Below are 15,296 nucleotides of genomic sequence, written 5' to 3'. Positions count from 1 at the left end.
TTCCACTTGAATAACTTCTGATAAAATGGTTTAGGAATTGGATGTGGGTTTGATAGGCAAAACAGTTATATTTGAACCAACCAACATTACTTAGGCAAGAAAGATCTTGACAGCAATATTCTGGTGAAATGGAAAAGATTCTTCACTGAGTGACCACCATGTATGGACTGAAATCTAGCCCTGTATCCTTAAGGTGAAGCTACTATTCACAAATAATTTACCAGGACAGCTGCAGTGTCAAGCAAACAAGTTTCATTAGTTTGTTAGTTCCCCTGTGATTGCAAAACAATGTGAGTTCTGTGTAATATCATTAATGAACTGCAGTTTATCAATACCTTAAAGTAAGTCATAATTCTTTAAAGGTAATACACATCAAACTGATAACTATTGCACGCTAAATTATGTAGCTGACCCAAAAGAAAGAGATGGCTGGTATATGCTATCGACAAGAATCCCAATCTGTGTTTAAATAAATCTTACTTTAATCCCAATTGTTCACAATATTTATCCAGCTCTTTCTTCTGGGCACTCTTACACTACTTGATTCTATATAGTTCTACTTTCATATCCAAAGGCTTTGATTACTGGTTGACAAGAAGAAAAAAAACATGAAAAAGACTAGCAATAGAGAAAGCACACTCAAGATAAGGGATCTTCACAAATAAAGCACAGCAAGACCTAAATTGCTTCCAGGGATGATTCCTTGCAGTTGGTGATGTACAAGTGTTATCGATAGGGGCACATTCTCACCTCTTGGTTTGCTGAGATTATACCAGCATCACCTTTCATAGATACAGCTAAATTCCACAAGGATTCTTCAATAGTCTAAGGAGAATACCAGGCATTTCAGTTCTTTTTTAAAAAAAATCTTCCTATTCCCTCTGCCTTGTTCTTAGAATCATTCATCAACTAGCTGCTGTTCCTTTGATTTACATTATCCTTGCCTCCTACTGTTTTAAGTATTTCTGGAACCCTGCACAATGGATCTTGGCCCTTCACTTTCCTTTCTGAATAATAAAAAACAGCTCTCAAAGTAAACCTGCTAACATCATTTAATGCAATAATATTTCTAAATGGAATGGTGATTCTGTTTTAAAGTCAAATTTCACTTATCCTAAATATAGAGAAAATATGAAACCAAACAGATCAATCAGCATCAAAGTTAATGATTTTTCTGGATATTTTTTGTTCTTATTCTAGATTCACTACATTGATTTTTCATTTTCAATTCCCCCATTTTCTTGCATGCAGTTTTTATCTTCCTAGCTATTTCTATGTTTGCTTAATGCACTTCCACTATCTCACCAAGATTACTTTCCTACTTAGTAGTCTTTGATTTGCTATTAAGCAGTCACAAATTACTTAACCCATAAACCTTCTCTCTGTCACTGCAGCTTCTCATTATTTCTAATATCTTCTTCACCTTTTACTCCCAACTAACTGCAATCCCCTCCTCCTCCACCTTTATTAAGTTGGTAATTCTCATGTACTTGTTTTTCTACACTTGTTAAAAGTTATTGTTTCACTTCTGGTATAAAACATATTGAATTCTCCACTGTGCAAGTCCTGAATTGTTGGGAAGCTGCGAATATCTGACTTCAAGAAACTGGTGATTTATTCTAAACAAAATAATTTTGCAGTAAATGAAAAAATCTTTTATTTATCTCACACTTTATGACATTGTTGAAAGATCTCAAAGTGTTTGACACAATGAACATTCTTCAATATGGGACTCATTTGCACTGGCCTCCAATTGTTGGGAAATAGCCCAGCTTCTAACGATGATCACGTGTTCTAATTGCCTAGTTCATGAAGTTTTGAACATTTGAGTCCAGATATGTTCAATTCATGGTTCATTCTTAATACTTTCTAACAGTTTTTGTTTTAAAACATATTTTATTGTTGATGCTTTTGCTAAATAAATGCATGTGGGCCTTATTTCTTGCATTATTACTAGATGTAACAAAGAATATTATGTTAAAAGATGCTGTACGTAATTTCTCAAAGAGGAAAATATGAAATATACATTTTAAATCAGACACTATGGTATCTCTAAAAGCTGGTTCGGGAAAATGGTTTGTGCTTCTTGGATTTATTATGAAATTTATCAACAATACAAAGTGATACATAATATCCATGTTGTAAAATAATACCACTTGTGTGTTATTATTTATAAAATGTCGCTGTATCTTTATCCTGCCATAATTTGTATTGCTGGGTTGAATGGAACAGTTCTAATATGTGTCTTTATCATTTAGATGACCGCGCATATACATTGCACACTGGCGTATGTGCCCCTGTACTCTCATAAGTGTTTCATTCTTTATGAAATCAGAGTTCTGCAGACATCAGATTCAATCTAATATTCAATTGGCATTCTAATTAGATTATAAATTAATAAAAACCAAGTCTCGGTATAGATTTCCATGTATCAGCAAACTATTCATATGGTGCAAGAGTGACATATTAACAGATTAAATTTTAACAAGAAAAATCAAGGAAAAATCCCGGAAAGCAAATTTATGTTTGTATCGAATAGAGTTCAGTTAAACGTGGCAATGACATGCTTTCACCACAAACACAGAACAACACCTTCAAAAGTAGAGGAACAACCATTGCAAACCACATGTGATTGCAGTTAACTGAATGGCATTGGAAGCCCTCTTACTTTTGTTGTACATATACCACTGCACACGAGCTTGGAGTCAGACAAAGGAAGGAGGTCAGTAGGATTGGGGGAAAGAAGGGGAATTCTTGGGACAAAAAAAAAGAGAATAAGCAAGTAGCTACTAAGCTAGTTGGGTTAGCAATTGAATGCAACTTGAAAAAACAAAAATCATGAAAAAAAATCAAAGAATAAATTTGGTATCTTTGGGCTAAAAGATATTGCCAAAAATATTAATTTACTTCATGCATTAATATTTCACTCAATGTCAAGCAACAAACAGGGGTGGGAGATGGGCTCAAATGACAAGGGCCTGTCTTTTACAGTGGGCTAGGAGACAACCTGCAAGTTTGCTGAAGCAAGTAAAACTGTAAAGAAATTACAAAAACTGCTTCTGAAATATATATTTTCATATTTAGTGATCTGACTGTGTAAACATTGAGTGCGATCAGTTACCACCAGGGCATCTTAAAATTATAATTGTAAAAAAATTCAAATTCATTAATTAGCTAATGAATCAAGTTTTTGACTGTTCACTTTTCCCTTTCATTTCAATTAATTCACAAACAACACGAACTACTGTTTTGATGTACAAAAATGTGAAGACAGACAATGGGTAAGACATCAGTTGAAGACGTTGACAACCAGACAGCATAATAACACCTTGGCTGACTGACATTTATATTGCATCATTATGGGGGATGGGGAGGAATAAAACTTTATGCCAGCAAAGGTTTTAATAGGGAATGACTGGAAACACAATCCGTGAGATAGCAGAGAATGAAGGACCATCTGGAAAAATATATACAAATATCACTTTTGTTCGCAAAGAAACTATAAAAAAAAGGATGTCGAATGTTAACTATCTGATGTGTTTTCATATCACCCTGCTGATTTGCTGAGAGAAAAAAGGAATAAGCTAAGAAATATGTCCCAAAGCTGAAAGGTTTAAAGAATTGAAGGGAAAGTTCAGATTGGTTGGAAAGCAAATGAAGAAAGCTTTACCGCTTGGCACCTCTGTAAACAACAAGAAAACAATTCAATCAACCAACGTGGCAGGAACAAACAACTTGCAACAAAAAACAAAGGAAACATTCCAACTTGGCAAACATAAGACAAACAAAATAGTTCTTCATCTTTAAAAACATGAATGTGACAAAACGCAAAAAGGAAACCTAGTAACAAAAACACAAAGTTTGAACTTTGTACTGTTTTCTCTGTGATGTGAAAGAATTAGGGAGATGAGTTAGTGCACTCCAACGGGTATAGGCATTAGTCTTAGTCATTCACTGTTCTGATGAAGGGACCCTCGACCCAAAACATTAACTCAAATTTCTTTCCACAAATGCTGCCAGACCTGCTGAGCTTTTCTAACAATTTCTGTTTTTGTTGGTCATTCATTATGCTACTTTGCAATATTTACATAGTACACCATGTTTGGCTAAGATAGTTGTGAGTTTTAATAAATGTGACTCTTTGACAGCTAATCAAGCTTCCTTGCATCTTTTCTCACATTTACTTCACTCCAACAAAACAAAAAATGAATAGAGGTTGTGTTTTGAATGATCCCTATGTGCTCTCAAATTAAACAATATAATTAGCCTTACTATTAAAATCTCCCATAAACTTTGAAGAAAAATAACAAATGAATCAAGAAGCAGGAGGTGCTGGAAATGCTCAGTGGCCTGATCTGCACCTGAAAGAGGAGGAGAGATTTCTGATGTGACCATTCACTAAAATTGCTTGGTTAAAGATAAACATCCAACCTATGCACTAACCTAGTCTCTTTTAGCCGGATGAGCTGCTGTGCTTCCCCAACATTTTTCCTAGAAAAGTGCCCTAAGATGCCTTTTTAACCTAATTACTTTAAATTTATACTTTGTAAAAGTTTCTATAACATAGAATTAATCAATCATATTTTAATGGAAGAGAGTGGACAGCAAATGTATTTTACATTAAGCTGGCATATAACATTGGACACATATAATGACAGTGAGAGGCTGATTAGACTTGCTAATTAGCATTGGTTGATACATAGTTTTTCATGTGAGCAGTTCATTATGTCTTACTGGTGTCTGATGTATGCAGTATTGAGTAGAAGGTTAATATCACATTTAAATGAAATTAAGATCAGTTACCAGTACAAATACCTAGCAATACTACTCTAGAGAGGTATAAAGTTCTTCAATTGAATATCTTTGAGATTATCTTTTGATAACAAAGACTGCATTTACTTGAGCATTGTGAACCCTTCATTACTGGCAGTGAAAGGAATTACAGTGTTAAGTACATTCAGTCTAATATTCTGTCTGTTCAATGAACATAACAGCTTAAGAACTGTAACGTACAGACTCTTTAATGACCCTTCTTGCAGAAAATTGGATTGAACATGAATATGAAACAATAATTTAGCCTCACCTACTGCCTTTGAAGGCCTCATAGCTTGTGAATAGAAGCTATCTTGGTCCCTAACCTAAACGACAATACTGATTTAACTGACCTGTTCTCGTCAGTTTGTTTCAGTACTGTTTAGTACACTTTGGGTAGTGTTTAAGAAGTGACGTACAGCCAGCAATTTATTTCAACCAGCTTTGCATAATCAGTCGCTGCCAGGCAATATACCCAATTTGAAGGAGCTATTCGAATGATTGTCTCCACTTTAGCACCTAATACATATCCACAGCTGTGAATGGGTATGTAATCTTAGTTCTTTGAGAATCTACAATGCATATTACAGCTAATTGGGATTAGCATTGAATCAATAATGTTTGCTTAATGCAAATAAGTGGATTAAAGAACAGTTTGCTTAACATGAAGCTGCTTCCATTAAGTGGATTCCACTGTGTTAATGAGTTTAAATCAGTACCATTTATTCCCTTTCACACTTAAGGGCAGCTATATCTGAAATGCATTCACCTGATGAGATGTATCATTCCTTTTTGCCAGTTCAAATCTAACGTTAGATGACTTTTGTATGGTTAAACGTGGCATTGGATGGGATGGACTGAGTTCACAGAGCACATAAATGTTGTCTATCACAGTGGCCATTACCCCATTGCAACACTGAGTGCTACTGAGCAAGACCTTCCTGATCATGTATGCAACACAAAACCTTCAAAGCTATCAATGCCTAGCTAGCACATTACCATCAATCAAGGTGCCAGTGGGGACTAAATGACTATGTATAGGAAGTAGCTTTGAAATGCAAGGACAGTTCTGATTAAAATTATGCTAAATTAGAAGGATGTTAAGCATTAATAATTAACCTTGCTCAGCTCTATCAAGATAATTTTATTGACGAATATGTTTTACTAACTGTGTACTTTCAGAAAGGTCATGATATTCCCACTGGAAATAATGTTAATGTCTGGTAAATCACATTAATAATTTGGTTGATGTCTTTACTTAAGGATAAGAAGAAACAGTTGGTGGCTCTTAATTACAAACAAAAACAGAAATTGATGGAAAAACTCAGCAGGTCTGGCAGCATCCGTAGCAAGAAATCAGAATAACAATTCGTTCCTGAGTTCTGAGGAAGGGTAACTGGACCCGAAACGTTAACTCTGATTTCTCTCCACAGATGCTGCCAGACCTGCTGAGCTTTTCCAGCATCTGCAGTTATTTCAGTGGCTATTAATTGTCTGAGATTGTAGCACAGTGATCGTGTCCTGACCTCTGAGTTATGAGGCTTTGCGGTCAAGTCCTACCTGCTCTGTAGATGTGTCATAAGTTCTCTGAACAGAATTTGTTTGAGCCTTCTTGGGGTACAGTGATGATGTCCCTCCCTGTGGACTGGGAGGCCCAGGTCAAATATCACCTGCTCCAGAGGTGCATAATAAACTCTCTGAACAGGTTGATTAGAAAAAAAAGGTTAAATAAAAAAACCTCTAATGACTCTTATGGCATAGTGGTAGCATCCTTTCCTCTGGACCAGGGAAGATTTAATGGCATCCCTGAACAGGTTGACTAGAGAGAAAAAAAAGTACTCTAGTGGCTGTTGTGGCACAGTGGTAGTGTCCCTACCTCTGAGCCAATAGGTCTATGTTCAAGTTCCACTTGCCCCAGAGGTGTGTCAGAACAGGTTACTTGAAATACCTACATGCACCTACACCTAATGGCTCTTGTGTCACAGAAGTAGTGTCCTTACCGCTGAGTCAGGGGACCCAGGTTCAAGCCCCACCTGCTCCAGAGGTGTGTAATAATATATCTGAACAGGTTGATTAGGAAAGATGATACATGCACTAAAGGCTGGGCTGAGCTATAAGCCTGAATAGTTCAATGGACACCACCCACAAAGGAAGGTATCTTGTTTTCTGTATCAGTGACTGTCTTCGATCCATATTGACAAATTAGTAAGATCAGTGCCACTATGGAACAACAGCTTTCAGAGGCTGTCATGCTAAAAGCATATTACTTTTTATTATTATTCCTTTCATATTCCTCTTCCCTGACTGTAGCCATGACCCATTCTCAGCTCTTTACACATTCTCTCCTCTCGTAGGCGTTTATTTCTCTCCATCATACAATATAAATAGAGTCATTGATGAGCAAGTCATATAGTTGATTTGCCTTCTGTATCAACTTTATTTGACTATTTTTAAGATAGATTTGGTAGGCTTTTCAAAAGATGTAGGGAGATTGGTAGCGATATATTTTTGTGAAAAATGGAACTAACCATCTATTGTGTATCACTTCATAGAAATGTGAGAGCTGGGGTAACAAGTAAACTATGTGGGACAATACTGATAATGACAACAAAATTTAACATTCTGAGATTTGAAGAAATGTTTAGATATTTGATGTCATCGTAGTTGACATTATGTGAAATACTCATGGGTACAATACTTTATCAACATGCCATTGAAAGAACTAATTTTTCACAGTGTGAGACATCAGGAGAATTAGACATCACAGTATTCATTTCAGTTGTGCAGCTCCATTTTAGTTTGTCTTCAACTCCACCAAGAACTCTGCAACCAATATGGCAAATTGACTTTTAGTCAGATTGAAATTGCCAATGTGAAATGGGATTAGAAGATACTGAGTTTGTAGCAATAACTGAAAACTTTTGACAACATTTAATGTTCTCTTGACTTTTTTTTCCATTTGGAAGCCTTTGAAATTAATACTCACAATTCACAACAAAGGCTGTGGTACTCACCTGCTTTCCCTTGTGTCCGATTTGTACTCTATGGCTAACAGCAACAGCTTAAGTTTCACAAAACACAGCCTGTATATGGAAGATAAAGAAGCAGTCACCTCATGTGATTACAACTCTGGCAGGTAAAACCATTTCAGAAATATACTTTGAAAATTGTTGAAGTTTCTGACGTAACGGAATCATTTTGATCTCATTCAAGTTCTGTAGAGAGTTATAAAAATGCTCAGTTGGAGGAGCATGAATCAAAAGGGATTTAAGACAACTCCTGCTCCATTGAGTAACAAGAATGTAACTGTACAGATATTAATGCTTAGACTGTTCTACTCGTCTCCCCAGAGCTAATAGAAATAGCTCGCTCGCCTTCATTGCTCAGACCTTTGAGTAGAGGAGTTGGCATGTCATATTGGGAGGAGGATGCTGGTGAGGCCTTTCCTAGAGTACCGTGTGAAGTTCTGGGTGCTCTTTTATAGGAAAGATATTGTTAAATTGAAGATGGTTCCAAAAAGATTTACCAGGATGTTGCTGGGAGTGGAGTTCTAAAAATAGGCTGGATAGGCCAGGACATTTATCACTGGAGCGTAGGTGGTTTATAAAATCATGAGGGGTATAGATAAAGTGAACTGCACAAGTTGTTTCCCGAGGATAGGGGAGTTCAAAACTAGGGGGCATATTTTTGAGGTGAGAGGCAAAAGAGTTAAAAAGGTCATGATGGACAACTTTTTTTTTACGCAGAGAGTAGTTTATGTGTGGAATGAACTGCCAGAGGAGGTGGTAGATGCAGGGTCAGTTACAACATTTAAAAGACATTTGGATAAGCACATGAATAGGAAAGGTTTGGAGGGATATGGGCCAGGAGCAGGCAAATAGGACTAGTTTAATTTGGGAACATGGTTGCCGTGAACTAATTGGACCAAAGGGTCTGTTTCCATGTTGGATGACTCTGACTCTAAATGGATGACATTATAGATGGGAGAGATTGGGTCATGGGGTCACAAATGGAGGTATGGAGGAAGGCAAGAATCAGGACCGAGAATGTGGTGTACTCAGGAAATACAAATAGGTTCTGCCAACTGCTCCTCCAAAATATATTATCCAAGTTTGATAAAGTAATAGGGAAATGCTTTTTTGCAGATCAATCCAGTGTAAAATGTGATTTTGACTCAGAGCCACATTAAGCATATTTCGTCAATATCAATGGCTGGACAGAGTGGAGAATCAACCTGAAGGCCAGGCTGTATGATTTGACATCAAGTCAAAAGCAGGGTCTACGTAAATTTGGGAGTACACTTATTACACCAGTCTGAAATAAACTGATTCATTTCATTTGTCGTTTTTCAGACAACTGCAAGTAGTTTTCACAATGACAGAGACTGTCATAAATGCATTTGGGTCAAATATGAACTTCAAAACTTATGCTAAACAAACCATAACTACTTCCTTAACAAAGAATCATTTAAGAGATAAAAAGGATAATATGTATAATTTCTGATAGTGTATAGTAACATTGCTTGTCAATTAACACACATTATGTGTCAAGAAAGAAAATATTTCCAGCTCTGGTCCTATCATCCATCACTGTGCTTCTAATTGCAGTCATTCTATTACACGTACTGATAAAAAATGTGAAAATCAATTTTTATTAGACGTACAATCATTATTAATTAAGCAATAAATATTGAACCCAAGTATGAAGAAAAATCAGTGTAAATTAAATTTATAATTTATAATACTTCTGTCATTAATGTAATGTTTACAGCTGAACCCACACAAGTTTTCTTTTTGCACAGTATAAAATTATCTCAAAGGAAATAGAAATAAAACTCAATGGACAATTAATCATCAACTTAATCTTGAAGTCGATCATAATTATTACGCATGCTGAAATTTTAACCATCATTGACTATTTTACAGTCTTTAAGATGACTGTAGTATTAAAGTACATTGGAACAAAAGCAGGCCATGCTCAAATTACAATCATGGCTGATCGCCATCTGAGCTCCATTTACCTTTCTTCGACACATTCTTTCATTCCCGTATCAAATATCTGTCAATCATATACTTCAAAATTTCAATTGACCAAACATCAGCAACCTTTTGGAAGATAGCTTTTTACAAGTACATTTCTTTTTGTATGAAAACACTTACTCATTTTAAAAATGTATAGGATTCTGCCCCTACCAGAGACATGGCGGCTCAGTGGTTAGCACTGCTGCCTCACAGCGCCAGATACCTGGGTTCAATTCCAGCCTCAGGTGACTGTTTGTGTGGAGTTTGCATATTCTCCCTGTGTCTGCGTGGACTTCCTCCCACAATCCAAAGATGTGCAGATTCGGTGAATTGGCCATGCTAAATTGCCCATAGTGCTAGGTGCATTAGTCACGGGTAAATATGAGGTAGGGGAATGGGTCTGGATGGGGGTTGCTCTTCAGAGGGTCGGTGTTGGGCCGAAGGGCCTGTTTCCATACTGTAGAGAATCTAATCTAATCTTTCTTCAATCTCTTTCTCAGTCTGTCTATTGGCTTACCTTGTTATTTAAAATACTTCAATTTGATGCCCTCTTCACCTTCTAAATTTTATGCAACATAAGGTAATACAAAAGTAAATATTTGTAGTCATAATTTAATATTTTGTTAGTTGTTAATGAATAAATATATTTAAATTTATTTCTACTGTTACAGTAATGGTAAACACGGGTGACTGATATTCAACTTTCAGCATCTGATTTTAATACCTGAGACCTTCATGGATTAAACAGATGTTTTAAAAAGATAAATACTAACCGAAGATAGTTGCCCTGGCTACCTGAACAGTTTGTGCCAAGTTCATAACCATCAGTAAACAAGCATCAGTCTGAGCCAAAATTAACATAATTACCAAAGATACTGTAATTCTGATTTGGATCTCTGGATGCACCTTTCTGAAAGCTACATATTGAAATCAAAGTCACCAGTAAATCACTCAGTTTGAAAAAATTATGCCAGGCACTGGAATCTACAAAGCGACTGTATTTCAGGAAGCAGCTTTCTTCTTCAGGAAGAAGAAAGAAAACAAAATCTAAATTGAAATCAGCAAGGACACTGCAAGTCCCATCTCTCTCAATTTTGCATCAGTGCCTGTCAACAAAGCAACTTGGGACAACAGCTATTTATCACAAATTTACAATCTAAATCTAAAATGCTGCAGAATGCCAATTAAACTGGCCTCAAGATAAAAATCTAACACTTCAAAGATTCTAAGGATGTTTTAAAAACTGTGTAGGCTATTCTTCTTGTCTATTTTTAAAGCATATTACCTATTATTGTGTGTTGATTCATATTTTTATTAATTCTTCAGATTGGTAGGTAATAATGGGTGGCTTGCATACAGACTGGGTTAATCATGGCAGTTCTAAAGTTATGGATGATGAATTCCTGGACTGTATGAGATGGGTTTCTGGAAAAGTATATTGAGGAGCTAACTAAGGATTGGGCAATTTGGATTTCGTTTTGTGTAATGGGAAAGGGCAAATTAATAATTTTGTAAAGGTACCTTTGGGAAATAGTGAATTTTACACTATGATTGAATGGGACATGATTCATTCTGAAACAAGGGACTTAAATCTGAACAAAGGAAACTAGTAGATGCAGTGTATTCAGATTTTCAGAGATTTGGGTTTAGATTAGATTAGATTACATTACAATGTGAAAACAGGCCCTTCGGCCCAACAAGTCCACACCGACCCGACGAAGCGCAACCCACCCATACCCCTCCATTTACCCCTTACCTAACACTACGGGCAATTTAGCATGGCCAATTCACCTGACCCTGCACATCTTTGGACTGTGGGAGGAAACCGGAGCACCCGGGGAGAATGTGCAAACTCCACACAGTCAGTCGCCTGAGGCGGGAATTGAACCCGGGTCTCTGGCACTGTGAGGCAACAGTGCTAACCACTGTGCCACCGTGCCGCCCGGGTTATTATCTCTGTTTATTGTATGTAGTGTTACAACAGCTGAAGAAAGGTGATCAGCTCCCACTTTTAAAAACCCCTCACTCATGTTGCAATAGATATATTTTTTATTGCTTGGCTATTCCATTTCAATTAAAATATAATTAGTCAGGTCAAAATGAAGAAGCTGAATTCCAAGGTTTTCTTGAGTGGCAGAAGGAACAAGGCAGCCTTTGTGTGGAGCCGCAGGATATGGGGGAGATACTAAGCGAGTATTTTGCATCAGTGTTAGCTGTGGAAAAGTACACAGAAGGTATAGAATGTAGGGAAATAGATGATGACATCTTGAAAAATGTCCATATTACAGAGGAGGAAGGGCTGGATGTCTTGAAATGCATAAAAGTGGACAAATCCCCTGGACCTGATCAGGTGTACCCTAGAACTCTGTGGGAAGCTAAGGAAGTGATTGCTGGGCCTCTTGTTGAGATATTTGTATCATCAGTAGTTATAGGTGAGGTGCCGGAAGACTAGAGGTTGGCTAACGTGGTGCCACTGTTTAAGAAGGGTGATAAGGACAAGCCAGGAACTATAGACCAGTGAGCCTGACGTCGGTGGTGGGCAGGTTGTTGGAGGAAATCCTGAGGGACAGGATGTACATGTATTTGGAAAGGCAAGGACTGCTTAGGGATAGTCAACATGGCTTTGTGCGTGGGGAATCACGTCTCACAAACTTGATTGAGTTTTCTGAGGAAGTAACAATGAGGATTGATGAGGGCAGAGCGGTGGACGTGATCTATATGGACTTCAGTAAGGCATTCGACAAGGTTCCCCATGGGAGACTGATTAGCAAGGTTAGATCTCATGGAATACAGGGAGAACTAGCCAGTTGGATACAGAACTGGCTCAAAGATAGAAGACAGAAGGTGGTGGTGGAGTGTTGTTTTTCAGACTGGAGGCCTGTGACCAGTGGAATGCGACTAGGATCGGTGCTGAGCCCTCTACTTTTTGTCATTTACATAAATGATTTGGATGCGAGCATAAGAGGTACAGTTAGTAAGTTTGCAGATGACACCAACATTGGAGGTGTGGTGGACAGCAAAGAGGGTTACATCAGATTACTACAGCATCTGGACCAGATGGGCCAATGGGCTGAGAAGTGGCAGATGGAGTTTAATTCAGATAAATGCAAGGTGCTGCATTTTAGGAAAGCAAATCTTAGCAGGACTTATACACTTAATGGTAAGGTCCTATGGAGTGTTGCTGAACAAAGAGACCTTGGAATGCAGGTTCATAGCTCCTTGAAAATGGAGTCGCAGGTAGATAGGATAGTGAAGAAGGCGTTTTGTATGCTTTCCTTTATTGGTCAGACTATTGAGTACAGGAGTTGGGAGGTCACGTTGCGGCTGTACATTGTTAGACCATTATTGGAATATTGCGTGCAATTCTGGTCTCCTTCCTTTCGGAAAGATGTTGTAAAACTTGAAACGGTTCATAAAAGATTTACAAGGAAGTTGCCAGGGTGGAGGATTTGAGCTATAGGGAGAATTTGAATAGGTTAGGGCTGTTTTCCCTGGAGCATCAGAGGCTGAGGGGTGACCTTATAGAGGTTTATAAATTCTTGAGGGGCATGGATAGGGTAAATAGACAAGGTCTCTTCACTAGGGTGGTGGAGTCCAGAACTAGGTTTAGGTTTAGGGTGAGAGGGCATAGGTTCAAGGTGAGATGGGAAAGATATAAAAGAAACCTAAGGGGTGACGTTTTCAAGCAGAGGATGGTACATGTGTGGAATGAGCTGCCAGAGGAAGTGGTGGAGGCTGGTACAATTGCAACATTTAAAAGGCATCTGGATGGGTATATGAATAGGAAAGGTTTGGAGGGATATGGGTCAGGTGCTGGCAGGTGGGACTAGATTAGGTTGGGATAGCTGGTTGGCATGGATGAGTTGGACCAAAGGGTCTGCTTCTGTGCTGTACATCTCTCTGACTCTATGACTCTAATTATATGAGATAGGAACATAGGAACTGAAGTAGGCCATTGAGCCCATTGAACTTGCCCCACCATTCTTGTTCATGGTGACCTTCTCCTCATTGTCATTTTCCTACATCATCTCTATACTACTTAATGTCATTGGTCTCCAAACATATTGAGATCTAACTTAAACATGCTCAATGGTTAAACCTCCACAGCCCTATGGGGTAAAGAATGCCAAAGATTCACCACCCTCGAAGTGAAGCAATCCCTCCTCATTCCAGTGGTTCCACACAGCAAGTTAGGATTGAGAACTGATGAACTGATAGAAAGCAGAGAGCAGAAATAACTGGATCATTGTCAGGATGGCAGGCTGTTATTTTTGGGGTATCGCAAGCATCTATGCTAGATGCACAACTAGTCAGATTTGGATATGGTGAACAATTGTAATATTTCCAAATTTGCTGCCGACACCAAATTGGAGGGGAATATTGTTGTGAGCAGTTTTCAAGAATGCTTCAAGAGGACTTGAACAAGCTAAATTAATGTACCAAAAATGGCAGACGGAATACATTATAAATAAATGTGAAGTTACTCACTTTGATACACAAAAAAAGCAGAATATTTCTTAAATGGGAAAAAGTTGGGAAATGCTGGTGTCCAAAGGATCTGGGTGTCTTTCTCCATGAGTCACCAAAAGCTAGCACAGAGGTGCCATAAATAATTAGAAAAGTAAACGTTGGTATTCATTTTAACAGGATTTTCAGGACAGAAATAAAGATGTCGTGCTGCAGTTGAAAAGCACTTTAGTGAAAACTCATCTGGTGTTTGTGGACAGTTTTAGTCTCTTTAACTAAGGAAGGATATACTTATCACAGAGGGCATTCAATGATTGTCTGCCAGATTAATGAAGAGAGGTTGAGAAAATTTGGTCTGTATCATCTTGAGTTTTGAAGAATGCAAAGTGATCTAACTGAAACTTATAAAATATGATCAGGGTTAGATGGGGTGGATATAAATAGGATGTTTTCCTTGGCTGGCGACTCTAGGACCACAAACATATTCTCAAGATAATGGGTCAACCAGTTAAGATTGGAATGAGGAGGGATTTCTTCACTTCAAGGGTGGTGAATCTTTGGCATTCTTTACCCCATAGGACTGTGGAGGTTTAACCATTGAGCATGTTTAAGTAAGAATCAATAGGTTTCTAGAGACTGATGACATTAAGTGGTATAGAGATAATGCAGGAAAATGACGATGAGGAGAAGGTCATCATGAAGCAGAATGGTGGGGCAGGTTCAATGGCCTACTTCAGTTCCTATGTTCCCAGCCCATATAATTGTTCCTTCTTACTCTCAAGAAAACCTTGGAATTCAGCTTCATTTTGACCTGACTAATTATATTTTAATTGAAGTGGGATAGCCAAGCATTTAAAAATGTATCTATTGCAACCTGAGAGTGTGTCAAAAAAATGTGGGAGCTGATCACCCCATCTCAGCTGTCGTAACACTACATACAATAAGCAGAGATAATAACCCAAACTCATGGTCAGAGACAGGCATAATGCTGATTGT

General features: G+C 37.8%; 1 protein-coding gene across 16 annotated transcripts in view; it reads right to left on the bottom strand.

Annotated features, from left to right (window-relative positions):
* LOC122541861 (calcium-activated potassium channel subunit alpha-1) overlaps positions 1-15,296 on the bottom strand; it is an 847,529-nt gene that overhangs the window by 160,561 nt on the left and 671,672 nt on the right. For 10 of the 16 annotated variants that reach the window (XM_087982321.1, XM_087982312.1, XM_087982313.1 and 7 more), the window contains exon 16: positions 7,827-7,895. In XM_087982321.1, the coding sequence (XP_087838447.1) occupies positions 7,827-7,895 (69 nt within the window). Of the gene's footprint in view, positions 1-3,670; positions 3,683-7,826; positions 7,896-15,296 lie in introns of all 16 variants that reach the window. The other 6 variants (XM_087982311.1, XM_087982314.1, XM_087982315.1 and 3 more) reach the window with 1 other exon arrangement.

Source organism: Chiloscyllium plagiosum, unplaced genomic scaffold (genome assembly GCF_037043375.1).
Source record: "Chiloscyllium plagiosum isolate Xiang-an unplaced genomic scaffold, Cpla_swu_hap1 HiC_scaffold_43, whole genome shotgun sequence".
Classification (NCBI taxonomy): Eukaryota; Metazoa; Chordata; class Chondrichthyes; order Orectolobiformes; family Hemiscylliidae; genus Chiloscyllium; species Chiloscyllium plagiosum.
This window is presented reverse-complemented; position numbering and strand designations above follow the sequence as displayed.